The sequence below is a fragment of the Geotrypetes seraphini genome, chromosome 12 (assembly GCF_902459505.1).
Source record: "Geotrypetes seraphini chromosome 12, aGeoSer1.1, whole genome shotgun sequence".
Classification (NCBI taxonomy): Eukaryota; Metazoa; Chordata; class Amphibia; order Gymnophiona; family Dermophiidae; genus Geotrypetes; species Geotrypetes seraphini.
Window position 1 is genome coordinate 29,350,638 of NC_047095.1, and position 23,441 is coordinate 29,374,078.

The following is a 23,441-nucleotide window of genomic DNA, read 5'->3' on the forward strand; positions in this document are numbered from 1 at the left end:
CCGCATCGCAAGGTCCTGACCACGGACTCTTCGGAGTACGCGTGGGGAGCTCATATGGACGGTCTGCGGACTCAGGGTCTATGGTCGGCAGAGGACCGGAGTTGTCACCTCAATGTTTTAGAACTTCGTGCCATTTTGCTGGCTGCTCGAGCGTTCTGCCACCTGCTACATAATCAGGTAGTCCTCGTGCAGACGGACAACCAGGTGGCCATGTATTATGTAAACAAACAAGGGGGAACGGGCTCTTGGTCCCTGTGCCGGGAAGCCCTGCGCCTTTGGGAATGGGCGGTCTCCCAGAACATCTTCCTGCGGGCGGTTTACATTCAGGGAGAGAAGAATTGTCTGGCCGACAAACTCAGTCGTCTTCTCCAGCCGCACGAGTGGTCGCTAAACTCCCGAGTTCTGCGCGAGGTCTTCGACCGCTGGGGGACTCCTCAGGTGGATCTGTTTGCCTCCCCGGAGACTCACAAACTGCCCCTCTATTGTTCTCGGATGTACTCCCCGGACCGTCTCGAGGCCGATGCCTTTCTTCTCGACTGGGGAGGGAGGTTCCTTTATGCGTTTCCTCCTTTTCCTCTGATCTTGAGGACGTTGGTTCATCTCAAGTCGTCCAGAGCCACTATGATTCTCATTGCGCCTCGTTGGCCTCGTCAGCACTGGTTCTCCCTGCTTCTTCAACTCAGTGTCAGGGAGCCTCTGCTTCTGCCTGTTTTTCCCTCTCTGCTGTCTCAGAGTCGGGGTTCACTGTTGCATCCCAATCTTCAGTCTTTACATCTGACGGCTTGGTTCCTTTCCCCTTGACTTCGCAGGTTTCTCAGTCTGTGAGGGAGGTTCTGGAAGCCTCGCGCAAGGTCTCGACTAGGCTTTGTTATTCTCAGAAGTGGACCAGATTTTCTTCCTGGTGTTCCTCGAACCACTTGGATCCGAGTTCGGTTCCGGTGTCTTCGGTTCTGGAATATTTGTTGCATTTGTCCAAGTCTGGGCTGAAGACGACTTCCATTAGGGTGCATCTCAGTGCGATTGCTGCTTACCATCGGCATCTCGAGGGTCGATCTCTCTCTCTCTTCATCCTCTGGTGATTCGTTTCATGAGGGGTCTAGTGAATGTTAATCCTCCCTTTAAACCTCCTCCTGTAGTTTGGGATCTTAATGTGGTTTTGGCTCAACTGATGAAACCTCCGTTTGAGCCTATTGACAAGTCTCTTCTTAAGTTTCTCACTTGGAAGGTGATCCTTCTACTTGCGCTCACGTCTGCTCGTCGGATTAGTGAGCTGCAGGCTTTGGTTGCGGACCCGCCCTTTACTGTGTTCCATCATGACAAGGTGGTTCTTCGCACCCATCCTAAATTTTTACCTAAGGTTGTGTCTGATTTCCACCTCAATCAGTCCATTGTTCTTCCGGTGTTTTTTCCGAAGCCCCACTCTCATCCTGGAGAAGCGGCGCTTCACACGCTTGACTGTAAGAGGGCGTTGGCTTTTTATCTTCAACGCACCAAGTCTCATCGGAAGATTCCTCAATTATTTTTGTCCTTTGATCCTAATCGGTTGGGACGTCCTGTTTCCAAGCGCACCTTGTCCAACTGGTTGGCTGCTTGTATTTCTTTTTGCTACGCTCAGGCTGGTCTCGCGCTTCATGGTCGAGTCACGGGACATAAGGTCCGAGCGATGGCAGCTTCTGTGGCGTTCCTCCGGTCTACTCCGGTGGAGGATATCTGCAAGGCTGCCACTTGGTCTTCGGTTCATACTTTCACCTCCCACTACTGTCTGGATTCGTTGTCCAGAAGCGACAGCCGGTTTGGCCAGTCGGTTTAACGTAACCTTTTTTCCTAAATTGCCATCCTCCCACCTGCCCTTTTTTGGTTGGCTTGGAGGTCACCCACATGTGAGAATATCATGCCTGCTTGTCCTGGGATAAAGCACAGTTACTTACCGTAACAGGTGTTATCCAGGAACAGCAGGCATATATTCTTACAACCCGCCCTCCTCCCCGGGGATGGCTTCTTTGCTGGCTATGGAACTGAGGACCACGAGGTGGGGATGCGCCCTCTAGTGGGCAAGAAGGCATGCACATGCGTGGTGCAGCATAGCAAACTTGAAATTTCAATCAAGTTTGCTTGAAAAGCTGTCCGCGCTGGGGCTCCGTAGATGACGTCACCCACATGTGAGAATATATGCCTACTGTCCCTGGATAACACCTGTTACGGTAAGTAACTGTGCTTTATGTGCGCTTTTGCTGAATTGTTTTTATGTGGCAGTCCTCTTCCTTCTCAAACAGAAGCTCCGCATCTTTCTAACTTTGTAATGAAACATGTCTCAGACCAGTTTTAGCCTAAAACTCTAATTTTCCTCTCAGGAATCTCCTGAACCCATCACCTGCTCCTCTCCTGGGTGTTGGAGCATTCCTTTCCTGAGCGACAGTATGCTCTTAGGCATAGAACCAGAACGAATGAGAAGTACAGCCAAAGTGTACTCATGATTTTTCTAGAAACAGGCCTTTGAAGTAGGGCAGGATTAAAGCATAGGAAGGGCCTCTCAGATGTGCTAATTCTGTGATGCCCAAGGCAGATTTTATGACCTGGTAACTACCGGCAGAAATAAGAGTGGGAGGCCTAGAGTCACTGCTGCTGCAGAGGGCTGGGTATTCTCTTCACCCCTTGCACATTGTTCTCAATTCAGCAGCAAGAGCCAGCAAACTTTTTACCTACTGCTTCCTTTGCTAATTTTTCTCTGCAGACTGCAGTCAGAAGTGAACAGGGCCCAGTTTGTGAGCATTTTCAAAACGTTGTGTGATCGTGGCACAGATAAGGTGTATTTTGTAACAATGTACACAAATCGTTGGAATGCCCATGCCCTGCTCATGCCCTGGCCACACCTCTTTTCAGATCCATGCACTAGAATTTACACGCACCTCATTATAGAATGTGCCTAAAAGATGCGCATGTAAATTCTAATTATTGCCAATTAGTGCTAACAATTGTTACTGCTGATTGGCTTATTATTAAGTTACATATGCAAACTGGGCATGCACCTAAATTTGAAAGCGCCATATATAGAATCCGGGAGATTGTTCTTAAGATCAAGAAATGAAGTGTGCATGCAGCAGGAGAATAACTGAAAAGAAGTGTCAAAAGTGATATGAGCAGCCTTTTCCTCCCTGCCTTAGGCTAGATTAAGATATTCAGTTGTGGAGGCTTCAGGAGAAAAAACAGTTTGTGTATATCTAAATGAATCAGTCATAGGAGGCATGCCTTTGGATGATGAGGAGGATGTTAGTGTAGTATGTATCAGTAGTGGGACCATGTCAAATATATAATATGCATCAAATATTTCCTTTTTTTGACAATTGAAATTTTACAATATTCCATTATTCACCCATTATTCTCCACTACAGGCCAAAAATAATTTGGGTGAATGAAGTGTTATTTGATGAAAAAAATACAATATTCACATAATGTAGGACCTGCTAAACTAATATATTCATTATATGTACCTATGTTTCTTTTTGTAGCATATATTTAAAAAGGTACAACAATCATTTGCAAAGCTTGGGATGATTTTCAGTTAATTATTTGCAGGAGCTGACATCCTCTTTAAATAATACATCATTGTCTAATTATGTCTACTTCTGAGTGAATCATCCAAAGGCTCCAACCAAAACAATTTTTAACCAATAAGAGTAGCTTCAAACAGACAAGTCCAAAAATCTGTTTTTTAAAAATAGTGACAACTCCAGAGGCCTCCTTTAAGCAATGAAATTATAGCGTATTTATGAAAAGAGTACTTTTGTTTAAATATAAAGCCTATGAAAGTTAATAAACTTGAAATTTACATATTTGCCCCTACTTTTCTTAATGCTACCACACAGGTGGAGGCCCAGATGGAGGCTAACTTAGATGAACTGGAGCATGTTGCTGGCTTTCTGAGAGCAGCAGAGCAGAGGTTACAGGAGTGTCAGGAAAGCCTCTTGATTGGTAAAAGGAAATATACAGCACAGTCCAAAACTTATAAGAAACTCCAAGCTAAGGTGTTTAGAATATAACTTTCATATATTTACAGTATGCCTGTATAAGCATTAGTGGCTTTACTATAGTTCCTCCAGCTGAGGGCACTTGTGTGCCTTTTTTCAGTGTTTCTTTGATTTCCTCATAAGGCATTGAAGATTGACCTCAAAATGTTTAGTACTAAAGTAAAACAAAACTAGCACCGGAACATATAGCACCACCAGCACTTTACAGACATTACATTAGGGATTTCTATTCTGCCATTACCTCGTGGTTCAAGGCGGATTACAAAAGAGTTAAAGAAGGTGGATTACAAAAGATGTCTGATCATTTTCGGGGAAAATAAAGAGCAGAGTAGGTTATTTCAGGGGCTTGGGGAGTTAGTGGAGGGATGAAAGAGGACTTGTGGAGTTAGGTCTTTTTCAGGAATTTCTTTATTTTTTTTCTGAATGTTTTGTAGTCTGGGATCGCTATCAGTAGATTGGAAATTTGGTTGTCAAATTTTGCTGCTTGAGTGGCCAGGAGGCCATCATATAGTTTTTTCCTTTTAACTTCTTTGATTGGTGAGTGTGTGAATGGGGTGTGAGTTTTCCTGTGCCTAGTTGATGAGGTTCGGATGAGGTGGTTGTTCTGATAGGTTGGGCTGTCTCCATTTATAGTTTTAAATAGTAGACAATAGAATTTGAATAGTATTCTTGCTGGAATTGGAAGCTATTATGAATTGAGGTAAGCCTCTGTAATGTGGTCGTGTTTCCTCAATGAATAGATGAGTCTCAGGGCTGTGTTTTGAATTGTTTGTAATTGTTTTGTTATTGTTGCAGGGCAGGGGAGATAGAGGATGTTGCAATAGTCTAGTAGACCTAGTATTAGGGATTGTACTATGAGCTGGAATTGTGTAATCTCGAAGAATTTCCGAACTTGTCTTAGGTTTTCTCATGACTGCGAACGATTTCTGTATAGTTTTATTGATTTGCGGTTGCATGGTGCAGCATCTGTCTATTTTCATTCCTAGTAGTTTTAGGGTGGATTGTATGGGGCAGTTAATTGCATTGATTTCTATGTTGGTTATGGTTGGGATTTTGTTGTTTTCGAGGAGGATGAATTTTGTTTTGTCTGGGTTCAATTTCAGTTTGTGGTCTTTCATCTAAGTCGCCACTGTTCAAGTGTTCGATGTAGTGTTGCTGTCATGGAGGGCTGTGGTTGATCGAAAGGTATGAGGATTGTAATGTCATCTGCATCTAACAAGATGGCAGCCGATTAAGTCACCATTTGTGCTGTCTCCCTTTGTTCTCTTTTATTTCTTTTTATTTTTGGTTTTCCTGCTGTTTTTGTTTATTTATTTAATTGTTATTTTTATCTGTGTTATTTTTTAATCTTCTTTGATTTTTTTACTGGTTGGGACTTCACTTGTGGACTTTGATCCGACGGTTCTGATTTGACCGCTGTTCTCGGTCTGTCAGAAAGGCCTTGTTCTCACCTGGTATTCCTGCACCTTTGGCGATCCTGAGCTGTGTCTGGTGGCTGGCCTCTTTCTCACCTGATATTTACTGCACATTGGCGATCCTGAGCTGTGCCTGGCGACCGATCCATGGTGAGTAGGGCTGATGGTGGAGAGCCGGAGGGGAAGCATTGCCGAGGTCGACGGAGGGTGACTGAGTCGTCGAGTGGAGGCGGTTGTCAAAGCGGATGCGCCATGTTTGAGGTGATCGGCGTGGACTCTGGCTTCCTGCAGCGATGCAGCTTCGGATTTCCTACTGTCAGTGCGACATCAGCAGGACGGGAGGTCCGGAGATTGGCTTTTCATCATGCCTGGAGTCTCACCGCGCCTAATGTCCCGTAGCCGGCTTGGAGTGCTGTTGTGAGGGACGATGCCATCAAGTGTGAGGGCTGGCTGAGTGAGTTTCATAGTCCGGACCAAGGAGTGGAAAATTGGAGCCGGAAGATCTGAGAGCTGTTGAGTGTAATGGACAGTAAGCCAGAAAATCGAGAGATGTTTCTCACTGCTTTGAAAAAGTGGACCCATGGCTGATGTGCAGAGGCCGATGATGGCAGTTGTCCGGTTGAAACGGCTAAAGCACTAGGGATGATGACATTGATGATCGATGGAAATGAAATTAAGTCCTTCCTAACTTTTATTCCATTGTGCATATTATATCTTTTTCTTTTTTATCTATTTGTTTAGTTTTCATTTAAATTTCCTCAGAATTCTATTGTTTAACGGTTTCTCATTCCATTCTATTCATATTCCTTCCTTTACCTTTTTTTCCTCACTTCTAATGTTTATTTTTCTTTTCAACATTTCTATATTTTATTTAATTCTTAAAATTATATTTTTATCTAATTTAGGTTTTTTTTTCTATTACATTATTATTTTGGATTGTACATTTTGCTTTAAAAGTATGGTATTGAGAGTTCAATGTATTCTTGTTAGGATGCTTCATATCTAATTTTTTTCCTCTATCTTTATTTACCTCTCTATTATTTACTAATTTGTTTGTTCTCAGGTACTTTAGTTAGATTGTGAGCCTTCGGGACAGTAAGGGAATTTCAAAGTACCTATCTTATTTTATTGCATCCTTAATGTATATTTTCTGTAAACCGCTTTGAACCTAACGGATTAGCGGTATATAAGAAATAAAATTACATTACATTACATAACTCTAGGACATGATGCCTTGTTTGTCCAGGTAGGTACAGAGGGAGGCAGTGTAGAGGTTGAATAGAGTAGGGGATAGTGGAGATCCTTGGGGGTACACCGCAGGGGTTGGCCCAAGGATCTGATTTTTCTTTATCCAATTTTACTCTGTAGGTTATAGATTTCAGGAATCCTTCAAACCATGAGTACACTTTATCTGTGATAACTATTGTGTCCAAAATTTGTAGTAGGATGGTATGGTCTACTAGATCGAATGCTGCGGTCAGGTCCAGTTGAGCATCATTTTTTTTCCTGTGCTGAGGTGTTGTCTTACTGTGTCCATGAGGGATCCTAGTAATGTCTCTGTGCTGAAGTTGGATCTGAAGCCAGATTGTGTGGGGTGAAGTATGTTGTGGTCTTCTAGATAACTAGTGAGGAGTATAGCTACTAGCCCTTCTATTATTTTGACATAGAGCAGTATAGAGGCAATGGGTCTGTAGTTGGGTCTGTTGGTCCTTTTGGGTCTTTTAGGATCAGGGTGATGATGATTTCACTGAGTTCAGTTGGGAAGAGGCCATTAGTAAGCGTGGTTTGTATCCATTGTAGGAGAAGAGCTTGATATTTTGTGCTGGAGGTTTTTAGGAGATAAGGTGGACAGTGGTTGAGGTCACAGAATGCGTGGCTGTATTTTTTATAGAGTTTGTTGAATTCGGGCCATTGTATGTTGGGGACGTGGGACCATGTTATGTCTGCTGCAGTTGAATAAATTTATGTATCTGCGATGACAATAGAAAGAAATTTAAGTGATGTGTAAAAGTTTTATTTGATGTAATATTGTGTACTTGTAATTTGAAAAAATGAATAAAAAATTTAGAAAAAAAAAAGAATCTTTTTCTGTGGGGTGTATTGTGCATTCAATCAGGTGGGTTGTGGTGTCATTGAGGGTAGCTCTGGCATATGTAATTTTGTTCTGGAAGTGTTCTGCTGGGTTGTGGTGTCATTGAGGGTAGCTCTGGCATATGTAATTTTGTTCTGGAAGTGTTCTGCTAATAGGGTGGCTGAAAGGGGGGTATATTGTTAGAGGTCAGGTAGCGTTTTGTGTCAGTTAGGACTTTTAGGATTTGAAATAGTTTTTTGGTGTCTTGGGTTTCTGTGCCTATTTGGTTGGTGTAGTGTGCTTTTCTCTTTTCCTTTAATGTATGGTCTATGCTTTTTGAGGCTTACAGTCTAATACAGAAAGAACATATGGTAGGGCAGCTTTGAATTAAAACAGTGGGGCCAGCAGCAAGGAGTGAGTCCTCTTGAGAGTTTATATAAGGCAGCAGCACATGGACAATGTAAGTCTTAAAGCTAAGATCATAAGAAGTATTTAGTTTAGTTTTAAATTCTTTATTCATTTTAAATCTTAAACAAGTGTACAATAAAATATCAAATTGAAAATAGAGACCAACAAGTAGGAAAAGCTGTACCTTTGAATCAGTCTATATAATAAACCCAGAGAAAGGGGTGATTGTGTATGAGAGGGGTTGGAATAGCAGAGAGCAGATTTGTGTTATCAAAAGTCCTTAACAGCCCTCAGTTCATATGGGCACATGGAAAAGAGCTGAGCGACACAATTGTAAAGCAGAATTTTCATAGCACATTTTTAAGATTAATAATGGGTAAATCGGTCTCCTCTATCTGGATGAAAATGTGTGGGTTTCTATAGCACAAGTACATCCCCATTGGTAAATTTAAGCTGGATGAGAAAAACCGATCATTCACATTCTGTTTTCAAATGTACACATGCTATTCTGTCCCAACAGGGTCAGGATAAATAGTGCCTCCAAAATAATCATGTTCTTCATACTTGATTGCTTTTCACAAACTAATTTTCAAAGCAAGACTAGCCAGGTAGTCTTTAAAAATAAGCTACAAAGTATATGCATTAAAAGTACACACAGTGGAGCTACTTTTAGAACAGGATGCCTTTGTCAGAATTAGCCCCAGAAGTTTATAATGTGTATGTTTTATTTTTAAATTTAATGAATCACCAAGTCGAGACAATTTACAAAGAAAATCAATAAAAGTATAGTCAGAAAATGAGCTTTAGTAATGCACTCACACAAGAAAGTTTAATCAAACCAAGCACACTAAAGTTATCGGTACTTTAAAAATCTTCATCCTAATCACTATTATTGTCTATCACAGGGCTGCCCAAGTCCGATCCTCGAGATCTACTGGCAGGCCAGGTTTTCAGGATATCCACAATGAACATGCATGAGAGAGATTTGCATACCAAGAAGGCAGTGCAGGCAAATCTCTCTCATGCATGTTCATTGTGGATATCCTGAAAACCTGGCCTGCCAGTAGATCTCGAGGACCGGACTTGGGCAGCCCTGGTTTATCATATAATGCTAATTGTACTGAAAGCAATAGAAAGCAAGTGTGTCTTTTAAGTTAATTTTAAATTGCTTATAAGATGTCTCGAAGTGAAGATCTAGTGGAAAACTGTTCCATAAGTGGAAGAGTAGTCTAGTGGTTAATGCAGCAGCCTGGGGAACTGGGTTCGATTCTCACTGTAGATTCTTGTGACTCTGGGCAAGCCACTTTAACCTTCCATTACCCCATATGCAAAATACCTATATATAATATGTAAACCTCTTTGATTAAAGCGCAGAAAGGCAATAGATCAAGCCCAATTTCCCTTTTCCTAAGTGGGGTACCAGGAGAAAGAAATTGCTGTTGCTTTTGCATATATTTACACTTGCTCCAAACAAGATGTAAATTTGTACATATATATACATATTTAATAAAGTACATGCTTATATCACAACGTTCCTGTGCAAACAGCATATGATTCCTTATGGATGGGTTAAGCACCTCAACTCGAGAGTTGCTTGCAGAAGGCATCAGTCATTTTCTTCTCTCTGCCCCCCTTGTCTCTCTGGGCAGCACCTCCTCAGTTTTAACTGTGCAAGCGAGTTGAGAAGATGTTTTTTCATCTGCTTTGCAATAGATTTTTTATTTTCAGGTTTTAATTTAAATTTTTTCGAGGCTTCCCTTTGCTGAGAGGTTCCCAGTAGTCCTGGCACAGCTTTGCCCGGGAGAAGGGTCAGACTTTGGGGTCTGTAGCCAGGAGAACCACACTTTTAAAAGAGTATCTGCCTGACCAGCCTGGGACCACTTGGGATCTTGGGGTTAGGTCCCCTGAGAGCATTGCTCGCCCTTGCAGAGTCAGGTGCTTGAGCATAGACTGATTTCACCCCATGATTGACTGCGAGGCTTGGTGTGGAGGTTGGCTGTGCTCCACCCTCCCTCATGAAGAATCGTGTGGGAGCATGAGGGGCCAAAGGCTTCAGATTTTTGGAATCTGAATAAAAGGCAGCCCAAAGAGATAAGCCGCTAGAGCCACCCTTGCTTGTCTGAGGCAGAAATTTCTTCCCTATTTCCAAATGCAGTGAGAAGCTGATGCAGGCACAGCACATAGCAGGTCTGTAAGTACAGCTCATTACTGTCTATGAGAAAATTGGGGTGGTCTGATTTAGACAAAACTAAAGGTTTCTGATGTTGTCTCAAGGATACTCCACCTTTAAAATCCTATTTTGAGTAATTTTGAATTTTTAGTTTTGCTCCCATAGGCCATTTTATAGGGCCAAAATGCTGCCACAGTGGCCATCTTGGATTTCCCAATTTTATTTTAAAAGCCTCCTTCTGCCTCAAATTTCCTGTTTTTTTGGGTGGATATCAATTATTATGGATTCCTCATTTAGTTTAGACCCCCATATCATGCCAGTTTTGCACTGGAGGGTCAGCTGAGGAGCATCCTTGTCCTGCATGCCATGAGGCACACAAGGGGAGGAGGGTAGGAGCCATGGCCTTAGCCCCTTCTGGTCACTCTACAGATCAGGAGGGGCAGAAAGCTCAAGATCTGGGTCATAAAGGCCTTTTAGAGCATCTAAACCATGACTCGTCACTAATGAAGCGCTTTTGCACAGATGCACCTGACCCTGAAAGACAACTGGAAGACTGGCATCAAAATGGCAGATGACGTTTAATGTGAGCAACTGCAAAGTGATGTATGTGGGAAAGAAGAACCCAAACTACAGCTACTTGTCACTGCCCAGGAAAAGGATCTAGGTGTCACCATTGGGGATATGTTGAATATTAGGAATTATAGGAAAGGAATGGAAAACAAAGATGAAAATGTTATAATGCCTTTGTTTTGCTCTATGGTACGGCCACACCTCGAATACTGTGTGCAGTTCTGGTCACCGTATCTCAAAAAAGATATAGAGGAATTAGAAAAGGTACAGAGAAGGGTGATGAAAATTAGAAAAGCGGCTAGGGCTCTTCAGCTTGAAGAAGAGACAGTTCAGGGGAGATATGATAGAAGTCTATAACATAATGAGTGGAGTCGAAAGGGTGGATGTGAATCGCCTTCACTCTTTCCAAAAATACTAGGACTAGAGGGCATGCGATGAACCTACTAAGTAATAGATTTAAACAAACCAGAGAAGGATATGGCGATACTCAAGAGGGTTCAGAAGAGAGCGACACGTTTGATAAAAGGTATGGAAAACCTTTCATACGCCGAAAGATTGGAGAAATTTGGGCTCTTTTCCCTGGAGAAGCGGAGACTTAGAGGGGACATGATAGAGACTTACAAGATCTTGAAGGGCATAGAGAAAGTGGAGAGGGACAGATTCTTCAAACTTTCGAAAACTACAAGAACGAGAGGCCATTCGGAAAAATTAAGAGGGGACAGATTCAGAACCAATGCTAGGAAGTTCTTCTTCATCCAACGGGTGGTGGACACCTGGAATGCGCTTCCAGAGGGCGTTGTAAGGTTTGAAGGTCAGGTCCCCCACAAGGTGAGGTTGTAGGGGGTTACGTGAGAGGCGCCCTTACACACGCCAGGTCCCAGGTTCAGTTCTCTCACAGAAGATTCACCAGGAGTAGAATAACTTTTGATAGTAAAATCTCACCAAATATAAAACCCAAAATATTACTGGAACTTTTCACAACTGTGTCATCCAGTCTAAAACAATCTAAGGGTTTTCCAAGGTCTTTTGATTTCTATCTCACTCTATCTATACAGCACAAGGTCTTTTGAGTGGAAAATACCATATCTCACCTTGTCTTATGCAGCCAAGAATCCTATTGCACAGTGCATACAAGGGAAAAAATTGAATTCTACTTACACAAATGAAATCATCAGGAAGGACTGAGACAAGCCCCCAAAATGTAAGGTTTGAAGTGTGTGTCCCCCCCAATGTGAGGTTGTAGGGGTTACGTGAGAGGTGCCCGTACACACGCCAGGTCCCAGGCTCAGTTCCCTCACAGAAGATTCACCAGGAGTAGAATCAAATAAGAAACACAGCCAGAGGTGATTGCATAAAGAATATATTTAGAAATAAGCTTACAGAAAAGTAGGATTCATAAAAGTTACAATTACAATTACAGGGACTGCTTCTATGTTCTTGTGAATGAGAGAGAACACAGAGAGAGAGAGAAAGAGGGATGGGGTGATGGTCTAAGTTGCGGGTTCCAGAGATCAGCCAGAGAGAGAGAGAAAGAAAGATAAATGTGTGTTGCAGAGAGGAGGCTTTTATAGTTTTGAATCTTATTCTGAATATAGAAAACTATTGAGCTTCAATAGAAGTTAAATCTCCCCCTCCTTAGTAAACTTGTGCTAGACAGAAGAAGAATAGGCTGAAGTCATATGTGATTTCCAGTATGTCTCTGACAATAGTTTCTGATTAACTTTAGTTATCTGTGCACCTGGACCCATTGTCCTAAGCACCCTCTTAATCAGACATTAACACATTAACACTTTTTAGCTAATCATGATTTAATCAGGGCTATTTGAAACCGTCTTGTAGGGCTATATGAAACCGTCTGCCTGCACTCAGGGTCTATCTGCATTCACATGCCAGAGTCAGATAGATATAATTTCCCATAGGCCTTTGCTGACATTAGTTATGCCAACTGAAAATGCTGATTGCTAGCAATAGCTATGCTGACAGGCGTGATAGGACAAGGTACGGTATTGGAGTTCAAGAAGGGTTTGGACAATTTTCTGAAGGAAAAGGGGATAAAAGGGTATAGATAGAGGGTTACTATACAGGTATAGTATAGTTTACGGGGAGTATTTCTTCTTTGACATCCACAGTATGACTGTATATCTTCCTGTCTACAGAGAACCTCCATAAAAGGTAAGCAAATCCACTTTGTAATCCAACTAAAATTACATGTGTCTTGGAAGCCTATACTTTTAGCCAAGTAGAAAAGAACAGTTTTCAGAAGATCAATTTCCCTTGTCTGTTCCGTATTATTAACATTTTTTGTAATATGTTTGCACTATAGGCATATATCTTACAAGAAGAATATACTATGAATGGTCAAACAACTGTGCAATCTACTTTAAAGCTTCTTGATTTGATAGCAATTTGCAGAGAATTGGTTGGGGTTGTCAAGTTTCAAATTTTATATAAAATTTGATAAAACGCTTACCAAGCAAATTTCTAAGCGATTTACAAAAGTAAAATATACATTTAAGACCATAAATGACGGATACACACCAGGACATACTTTACAAGGGAGGAAAAAAAGGTGGAACTACAATTTGTCAGGTAAAGCACATAGAAAGGGTAAAACATTAGGGAGGGGTTAAAAACTGCCTAGAGAAATAGTTTCCTTGAAAGTACCTAAATGGAAAATATGAAAAGAAGATAGAATTTATGGGAAAAGTCTCATTATTTTTCAAAAGCGTCTTTATAAAGGAAACTTTTTAGTTCCTTGAATTTTAAAATTGCAAGCTAATAATTTTTCTTTGGGTTTTTTTTTCCTAGGTTGATGCCAACAACTTGATTTTGGGTAACCAGTCTTGGCAAAAGACAAATGTACAAATTCAGAGGAAACTTATTGAGCTCAACCAGTAGGTCTAACAACTGAGTATCCATCTTTATTCCAAGAAAGCAGTCCAGGAAATCCCTCCCCACAGTTTATTTAGCCATTCATTTATATAAAATAATCTAGAATATTTCTTATAATCTAGTTAGGCAAGTGGATATACAAGAGTTCTTCAAACAGTTTCCGCATTTTTATATTTTTGTGGAAAATGGTTGGGGCAGAAGAAGTGGTAAGAGAGTGTGTCGTAGATTGTCATGGGACTAGTCAGGCAAGCCGGTTCACCTGTGAAAAAGTGATGTCATTTGCTTTTAAGATACGAAGGTCATTTCATAAATAATGCACACTTTTTTATTTTTTTAATTTACATGTTTGTTTGTTTTTTCAAGTATTTCTTTACAGTCCTTCAATATAGTATCACTGCTTTGTAGTGACCAAGTCTCAACATCCGGGAAGCTTCATTATTCCATCCAAGACACCGTTTTTGTTCAGTTGCTGAATGGCTTGGGTACTGGTGCAAAAAAGCTCTTCCACACATACGTTGTTTCAACTTTGGAAAAAGGTCAAAGTCTGGTGGACTTATGTCTGGACTGTAGGGAGCATGAGGTAACACCTCCTAGTCGTATATGCGTAGTTTTTTAATGACGACATTCCCTATGTGCGGGCGAGCGTTGTTGTGAAGAATGAGTGGCCCAACTAAGAGCAACTGAGGTTGGGTTTGTGCATTTTTCTGTGCATTTTTTGCCAAAAATCACGATAATACACTACTGTGACACTTCTTCCACATGGAACTTTGCCTGTAATGATGTTGCCTTCATAATCATAAGCAAAAATCATCATTTGTTTGACTTTTGAGCTCGTCAAAATGTTTTTGGCCGTAGAGAAGATGGAGCTCTCCACTCGTCATTGAAAAACTTCACAAATAGAAACATAGAAACATAGAAATAGACAGCAGATAAGGGCCACGGCCCATCTAGTCTGCCCACCCTAATGACCCTCCCCTACCTTTACTTAACGAATAGAACCCACGTGTCGATCTCATTTGGCCTTAAAATCAGGCACGCTGCTGGCCTCAATCACCTGCAGTGGAAGACTATTCCAACGATCAACCACCCTTTCAGTGAAAAAAAATTTCCTGGTGTCACCTCGTAGTTTCCCGCCTCTGATTTTCCACGGATGCCCTCTTGTTGCCGTGGGTCCCTTGAAAAAGAAGATATCTTCTTCCGCTTCGATGCGGCCCGTGAGATACTTGAACGTCTCGATCATATCCCCCTCTCTCTGCACTCCTCGAGCGAGTATAGCTGCAGTTTGTCTAACCGTTCTTCGTATGGGAGATCTTTGAGTCCCGAGACCATCCGGGTGGCCATTCTCTGAACCGACTCCAATCTCAGCACATCTTTGCGATAATGTGGCCTCCAGAATTGCACACAGTATTCCAGGTGGGGCCTCACCATGGATCTATACAATGGCATAATGACTTACGGCTGACGAAACCCCTGCGTATGCAACCTAGGATCTGTCTTGCCTTGGAAGAGGCCTGCTCCACCTGACTGGCAGCCTTCATGTCCTCACTGACGATCACCCCCAAGTCTCGTTCTGCTACCGTTCTTGTTAGGATCTCACCATTAAGGGTATAAGTCTTGTATGGATTATGGTTTTCTAGGTGCATGACTTTGCATTTTTTGGCATTGAAGCTAAGTTGCCAGGTCCTAGACCAGCGCTCCAGTAGGAGTAGGTCATGCATAATACAGCTGGGAGGTGTTACATCATGCTCCCTACAGTCCAGACATGAGTCCACCAGACTTTGACCTTTTTCCAAAGTTGAAACAGCCTATGCATGGACATTGTTTTGCATCTCTGGAAGAGCTTTTTTCTCCAGCTTAGGCCATTCCATTTCAATTAGAGACAAAGGAGGCCAGGGCAAAATATTAGATATCCTTCAATTCTTTGACCCCCTTAAAGAGGCTGTGACAGTGTGAGAGGGATGAATGCACCTGGGGAGAGGGGTGTTTCTTCTAAGGGGGGCTTTTGGGAGGAGGATTAATGTGCTTGTGGGGGAGTTTTAGGGGGAATTAAAGGAGGGGATCCATGCTCTGAGGGAAGTGGGGGCACCATATCAGGTAAGTCACATAGGGTACAATTATAGCTTTCTATGGCCCTGTGTTTTCAACCACTTGATAGGGAGACTTCCAAATCACTGGCACAACTACCGTATTTTCACGCATATAACGCGCGCGTTATACGCGTTTTTACCTACCGCGCATACCCCTCGCGCGTTATATGCGTGAGCGCGGTATACAAAAGTTTTAAAACATAGTTCCCACCCCGCCCGACGCCCGATTCACCCCCCCCAGCAGGACCGCTCGCACCCCCACCCCGAACGACCGCTCGCACGCGCTCCCACCCGCACCCGCATCCACGATCGGAGCAAGAGGGAGCCCAAGCCCTCTTGCCCGGCCGACTCCCCGACGTCCGATACATCCCCCCCCCCGGCAGGACCACTCGCACCCCCACCCCGAAGGACCGCCGACTTCCCGACAATATCGGGCCAGAAGGGAGCCCAAACCCTCCTGGCCACGGCGACCCCCTAACCCCACCCCGCACTACATTACGGGCAGGAGGGATCCCAGGCCCTCCTGCCCTCGACGCAAACCCCCCTCCCCCCCAATGACCGCCCCCCCCAAGAACCTCCGACCGCTCCCCCAGCCGACCCGCGACCCCCCTGGCGACCCCCACGACCCCCCCACCCCCCTTCCCCGTACCTTTGGTAGTTGGCCGGACAGACGGGAGCCAAACCCGCCTGTCCGGCAGGCAGCCAACGAAGGAATGAGGCCGGATTGGCCCATCCATCCTAAAGCTCCGCCTACTGGTGGGGCCTAAGGCGCGTGGGCCAATCAGAATAGGCCCTGGAGCCTTAGGTCCCACCTGGGGGCGCGGCCTGAGGCACATGGGCCCAACCCGACCATGTGCCTCAGGCCGCGCCCCCAGGTGGGACCTAAGGCTCCAGGGCCTATTCTGATTGGCCCACGCGCCTTAGGCCCCACCAGTAGGCGGAGCTTTAGGATGGATGGGCCAATCCGGCCTCATTCCTTCGTTGGCTGCCTGCCGGACAGGCGGGTTTGGCTCCCGTCTGTCCGGCCAACTACCAAAGGTACGGGGAAGGGGGGTGGGGGGGTCGTGGGGGTCGCCAGGGGGGTCGCGGGTCGGCTGGGGGAACGGTCGGAGGTTCTTGGGGGGGCGGTCGTTGGGGGGGAGGGGGGTTTGCGTCGAGGGCAGGAGGGCCTGGGATCCCTCCTGCCCGTAATGTAGTGCGGGGTGGGGTTAGGGGGTCGCCGTGGCCAGGAGGATTTGGGCTCCCTCCTGGCCCGATATTGTTGGGGAGTCGGCGGTCCTTCGGGGGGAGGGATGTATCGGACGTCGGGGGGGGAGGCATCAGGCTTTCAGGATGGTGACAGACCTTCAAGGGGGGACAGTGCACGGAAGTCAGGGGGGGTGAACGGAGAGTCGGAAAGTCAGGGCGGGCGAAAGGAGCGTCGGGCAGCATGCGCGGTATACCCGTGAGCGCGGTATACCAAAGTTTTTGTACATATCATCGTGATTTCTGCGCGCTATACCCGTGTGCGCGTTTTATACGGGTGCGCGTTATTTGCGTGAAAATACGGTACCTGTCTCTTCTGAGGGGGAGATTGCTTGCTGCAGAGAAACTATTCTCCCTTCTTTTCAACCCTCAACCACTCACTGTGGAGACCTTTCCAAATCACAGGCACAGCTACCTGTCTCGGGCTGAGACCTCTTGCTGTAGAGAAACTCTCTTCCCTTTTTCAAGCCCCAGCCTCTTACTGAGAAATCCCTTTCCTAGCCAGGGGAGAGGCCTAGTTTCCAAAAACATACATACACATCATATACACACACACTCTCTTTGTTTTAATTTATTTCAAATGGAGGTCTTCGTGGCTTTTCAAGAAAGTGGAAGATAAGAACAGATGATCTTTCGCAAAAAAGTAAAGGAAACGCCAAAGTTCATCTTCGGTCTGGGCAATGCTGCAGGAAGTAAATTAGACGGGCCTCGGAGCCTTTATTTGTTATATTCTGGTATTGCTTTTTATTTTGTATTTTCATTTTTCATAATACATGCCTTGTTTAATATTATTTTATCTGTGTGACAACAGAAAATTTGAAAACATGGTTAAACTGAATCAAGAACTTAAAGGCAAGCTAGCAAATCAAGAAAAGAATCTTCATCACAGTGAAGTGCAACTGTTTGAAAAATCAAAAGAATGTTCTGATTTAACCAGGCTTCTTGAAGCTGCAGTGTATGAAGGAAAGAAACAGGTATACCATGTTTCTTTTAAACTTTCAGTAGCTTGTAGGTATTTATTTATATACTGCCTATCAATGGAAGTTGTCTAAGCGGTTTTACATTCAGGTACTCAAGCATTTTTCCCTATCTGTCCCGATGGTCTTACAATCTATCTTATGTACCTGAGGTCATAAGGAGTAGTGTGGGGCTTGAACCCACAAACTCAGGTTGCCGAGGCTGTAGCTCTAACCACTATCTCTCTATTTTCCTTTAGAGAAAATGTAACTATATATGTAAGAATATACCGTATTTTCACGCATATAACGCGCGCGTTATACGCGTTTTTACCTACCGCGCATACCCCTCGCGCGTTATATGCGTGAGCGCGGTATACAAAAGTTTTAAAACATAGTTCCCACCCCGCCCGACGCCCGATTCACCCCCCCCAGCAGGACCGCTCGCACCCCCACCCCGAACGACCGCTCGCACTCGCTCCCACCCGCACCCGCATCCACGATCGGAGCAAGAGGGAGCCCAAGCCCTCTTGCCCGGCCGACTCCCCGACGTCCGATACATCCCCCCCCCGGCAGGACCACTCGCACCCCCACCCCGAACGACCGCTCGCACGTGCTCCCACCCGCACCCGCATCCACGATCGGAGCAAGAGGGAGCCCAAGCCCTCTTGCCCGGCCGACTCCCCGACGTCCGATACATCCCCCCCCCGGCAGGACCACTCGCACCCCCACCCCGAACGACCGCTCGCACGCGCTCCCACCCGCACCCGCATCCACGATCGGAGCAAGAGGGAGCCCAAGCCCTCTTGCCCGGCCGACTCCCCGACGTCCGATACATCCCCCCCCCCCGGCAGGACCACCCGCACCCCCACCCCGAAGGACCGCCGACTTCCCGACAATATCGGGCCAGAAGGGAGCCCAAACCCTCCTGGCCACGGCGCCCCCCTAACCCCACCCCGCACTACATTACGGGCAGGAGGGATCCCAGGCCCTCCTGCCCTCGACGCAAACCCCCCTCCCCCCCAACGACCTCCCCCCCCCCAAGAACCTCCGACCGCCCCCCAGCCGACCCGCGATCCCCCTGGCGACCCCCACGACCCCCCCACCCCCCTTCCCCGTACCTTTGGTAGTTGGCCGGACAGACGGGAGCCAAACCCGCCTGTCCGGCAGGCAGCCAACGAAGGAATGAGGCCGGATTGGCCCATCCATCCTAAAGCTCCGCCTACTGGTGGGGCCTAAGGCGCGTGGGCCAATCAGAATAGGCCCTGGAGCCTTAGGTCCCACCTGGGGGCGCGGCCTGAGGCACATGGGCCCAACCCGACCATGTGCCTCAGGCCGCGCCCCCAGGTGGGACCTAAGGCTCCAGGGCCTATTCTGATTGGCCCACGCGCCTTAGGCCCCACCAGTAGGCGGAGCTTTAGGATGGATGGGCCAATCCGGCCTCATTCCTTCGTTGGCTGCCTGCCGGACAGGCGGGTTTGGCTCCCGTCTGTCCGGCCAACTACCAAAGGTACGGGGAAGGGGGGTGGGGGGGTCGTGGGGGTCACCAGGGGGGTCGCGGGTCGGCTGGGGGAGCGGTCGGAGGTTCTTGGGGGGGGCGGTCGTTGGGGGGGAGGGGGGTTTGCGTCGAGGGCAGGAGGGCCTGGGATCCCTCCTGCCCGTAATGTAGTGCGGGGTGGGGTTAGGGGGTCGCCGTGGCCAGGAGGGTTTGGGCTCCCTTCTGGCCCAACTACCAAAGGTACGGGGAAGGGGGGTGGGGGGGTCGTGGGGGTCGCCAGGGGGGGTCGCGGGTCGGCTGGGGGGGCGGTCGGAGGTTCTTGGGGGGGGGCAGTCGTTGGGGGGAGGGGGGTTTGCGTCGAGGGCAGGAGGGCCTGGGATCCCTCCTGCCCGTAATGTAGTGCGGGGTGGGGTTAGGGGGTCGCCGTGGCCAGGAGGATTTGGGCTCCCTCCTGGCCCGATATTGTTGGGGAGTCGGCGGTCCTTCGGGGGGAGGGATGTATCGGACGTCGGGGGGGGGCATCAGGCTTTCAGGATGGTGACAGACCTTCAAGGGGGGACAGTGCACGGAAGTCAGGGGGGGTGAACGGAGAGTCGGAAAGTCAGGGCGGGCGAAAGGAGCGTCGGGCAGCATGCGCGGTATACCCGTGAGCGCGGTATACCAAAGTTTTTGTACATATCATCGTGATTTCTGCGCGCTATACCCGTGTGCGCGTTTTATACGGGTGCGCGTTATTTGCGTGAAAATACGGTAGTGGTTTGATGTTTATAAACCTGTTGGGGGCTGTGCTTTATGAACTTTAATATGAATTTGATTTTAAATAGTTGCTATCCATATTTCTACTCAAGGTTAGTTACAATTCAGCTGCAATAGGTAGCTCCTGCCCCAAAGAGGTTTTATAGTTTGATACCTGGGACAATGGGGGGAGGTAGGGGGGCCAAAATGACTTGTCTAAGAGTTAGTGAGCGATGAAGGATATGACTGCTTTATTTCTTAGCTTGTTGATCAAATCAGCTGAATCTTGCTAGTAAATAGTAAATATTATTCTCCTTTTTTGGTAAACTGGATATTTGTCAGTTACTTGATAATTTCTTATCATAAACTATAACAAACATTGAAAAGTTAAGGGCCTCATTTGTTAATTTGTCAATAGAGCCTATATACTAATGGAACAGACAATTATATAACTAGGTGCTCATGGTTATGTGCCCTTTTGCGTAGATGTGCCCTTTTGCGTTCTCTCCGTGAACTCGCAGGCCTTGAGCATGCACAGATGCTCAAGGCCCAGCAAGAAGAGCAGGCCGATCTTCGGGCACCGGCACCAACGCACAGGACATGCCGGTGCCCAGATGACAGTAAGCAGCGGCGGGGGGGGGGGTGCCTGATTGCGGCGGGGGGTGCCGGATCGCGGGGAGAAGGGTGCCGGATAGCGGGGGGAGGGTGCCGGATCATGGGAGGGGCGCTCGTAAATCGAGCTATGCTCGGTTTCCGAGGCACTGATTTTGCGAATGTTTTGCTCATCTTGCAAAACACTCGCTAACTGGTGCACTCGTAAACCGAGGTACCACTGTAGTTTTTTCCTGACCCACAAAATTGCACTGGAAATGAGTTTCAATATTTAAGAGCTGCAACCTTAACTATCTGATCCCTGTAGTCATTCAGCTTCACATGACAAAAATATGGTACCTCCAATAAATTCTGACTCTGTGACCTCACCATCCTTGAGGTGATATAAATCTTCAACTCAGAATGGAAGGAGCCATCAGTAAACATACTTTATCCATTTTCCTAGCAAACTGAATTTCTTACTTATGTCCAGGTTGGGCTGGCTCTTGAGGGTCATGTCATTGTCCACAATGTCAGGGTCATTGCTGCGTCGGTAGCTTACTTTCCATTGAAGAGATTTGTAAGGCTGCAACTTGGTTTTCAGTCCACATAGTCAATTTACAGTTTACTGTTTAATCTTGATATACCGCTTCACTACTACAGCAATCTAAGCAGTTTGCAATAAAATTAATTTGTAAAACAAATCAGAAAAGAAACTCCATAAAAGAATAGAACAGTCCCACAATGATAGATTCAACCCTCAATAAAAAAATACAGAATAAAAACCAGTAAAATGCACTTCTCGCTACTGCCTTGAGTAGAATACCCAATGTGACAGTCAGTTTGATCAGACATTTCTTCAGTTTGTTTGGAGTCTAGAATCCTACTGTACCCTCTTAGGCCCTTTCTTTTCTGTTCCAGCTGTTTTTCTTGTAACCCCTTGTTTACCCGGATGCTAACAGAAGGCTCACACAAAGTTATTTATTTGTTTGGACCAGGACTAGGACCAATTTTCATGCTAGCAGGCTAAAGAAAGCACACAGCAGTCTAGTTCTCTCATTCCAAATAGGGAAGCAATATTGCTGAAGGGCTGTCGAGTAAGATTTGCCTCTTTATGGATGATACCAAAATCTGCAATAGAGTAGACACCCCGGATGGTGTGAATAACATGAAGAAAGTCCTAGCAAAACTTGAAGAATGGTCTGAAATCTGACAACTAAAATTTAATGCTAAGAAATGCATTTGGGCTGCAAAAACCAGAGGGAACAGTACAGTTTAGGAAGTGAAGAACTTATGTGCACGACAGAAGAGCAGGACTTGGGTGTGATTGTGATGATCTTAAGATGGCCAAACAGGTTTAAAAAGTGATGGCAAAAGCTAGAAGAATGCTAGAGTGCATAGGGAGTAGGAAAAAGGAGGTATTGATGCCCCTGTATAACACTCAAGTGAGACCTCATTTAGAATATTGTGTACAATTCTGGAGACCGCATCTTCAAAAAGATATAAAAAGGATGGAGTCGGTCCAGAGGAAAGCTACTAAAATGGTGCCTGTTCTTCATCATAAGGCATATGGGGACAGATTTAAAGATCTCAATATATATTTTAGAGGAAAGGCAGGAGAGGGGAAATATGATAAAGTTGTTTAAATACCTACATGGCGTAAATGCGCATGGGTCAAGTCTCTTTCAATTGAAAGGAATCTCTGGAATGAGAGGGCATAGAATGAAGTTAAGGTGATAGGCTCCGGAGTAATCTAAGGAAATACTTTTTTACAGAAAGGGTGGTAGATGTGTGGAACAGTCTCCCAGAAGAAGTGGTGGAGGCAGAGACTGAGTCTAAATTCAAGAAGGCATGGGAAAGACATGTGGGATCTCAGCAAGAGAAAGAGATAGTGGTTACTGTGGATGGGCAGACTAGATGGCCATTTGGCCTTTATCTGCCATTATGTTTCTATGTTTGTATTGCTGGGGATTTTCCCCAATACCCCCCTTGTCCTGGATTTGTTCAGGTATATTGTTTGACTTTGGGACTCAACTGTTTATGGCTCTCAGTCTAAGAGGGAGGAGCATGTGCTCAGAATAGTGTTGGATTTCTGCAACTCCCAGATTGCGGGTTGGGATTGAGCACCTAGCATATGGAATTCTACAGGGATTAACAGAAAGAAGATTATTAAAGGTAGTCCTGTGCAAGATAGGCAGGCAGGAAGGCACATGCAAGGTTTGGCCTGCCAAATGACTTCTGGAAATATCAGTACACTGGACAGCATCTGCACTGGGGCTCCGTAGATGATTTCACTCACATGTGAGAATATATGTCCTGCAGTCCTTGGAAAACACCTGATACAGATGAGTAATTTTGCTTTATTTACTACCATTTTCTTTTTACCAAGAGCCAACACCTTCCTTGCAATACCCAATATAATTCTTTGAAAAAACCCTACATATAATCAGCAAATAAGCCATCCTTTTCCCACTAAATTGTGAGCTGTTCTGAGCTCCCCTGGGAGAACAGTATAGAAAAATCGAATGGATAAATAAATAAATAAAGTTTAGTTTCTACATCTGTAACAATTCAGAATCTGCATTTCCAGTCAGTCAACATCCATCTCTTCTGTCTAGAAGCCAGTTGATCAGCATCCAATTTCAAGGACTCATTTTGCCTAGGCAGAATTCTTATTTTAGCTACCTGCATCCAGTAAATTATCTGATTTACTTATATGGGCAGCAAAAGATTGAAAATTTAAAAAGGTGAAGCTCCCTTTGGATTTTGGACTGATTA

General features: G+C 45.4%; 1 protein-coding gene across 7 annotated transcripts in view; it reads left to right on the top strand.

The window, feature by feature from the left end:
* The window catches only part of ODF2L (outer dense fiber of sperm tails 2 like), a 142,474-nt gene that overhangs the window by 99,461 nt on the left and 19,572 nt on the right, over positions 1-23,441 (top strand). For 6 of the 7 annotated variants that reach the window (XM_033916903.1, XM_033916901.1, XM_033916902.1 and 3 more), the window contains 3 exons: positions 3,864-4,022; positions 13,468-13,553; positions 17,695-17,857. In XM_033916903.1, coding sequence (XP_033772794.1) covers positions 3,864-4,022; positions 13,468-13,553; positions 17,695-17,857 — 408 coding nt within the window. The remainder of the gene's footprint in view (positions 1-3,863; positions 4,023-13,467; positions 13,554-17,694; positions 17,858-23,441) is intronic. The other variant, XM_033916905.1, reaches the window with a different exon arrangement.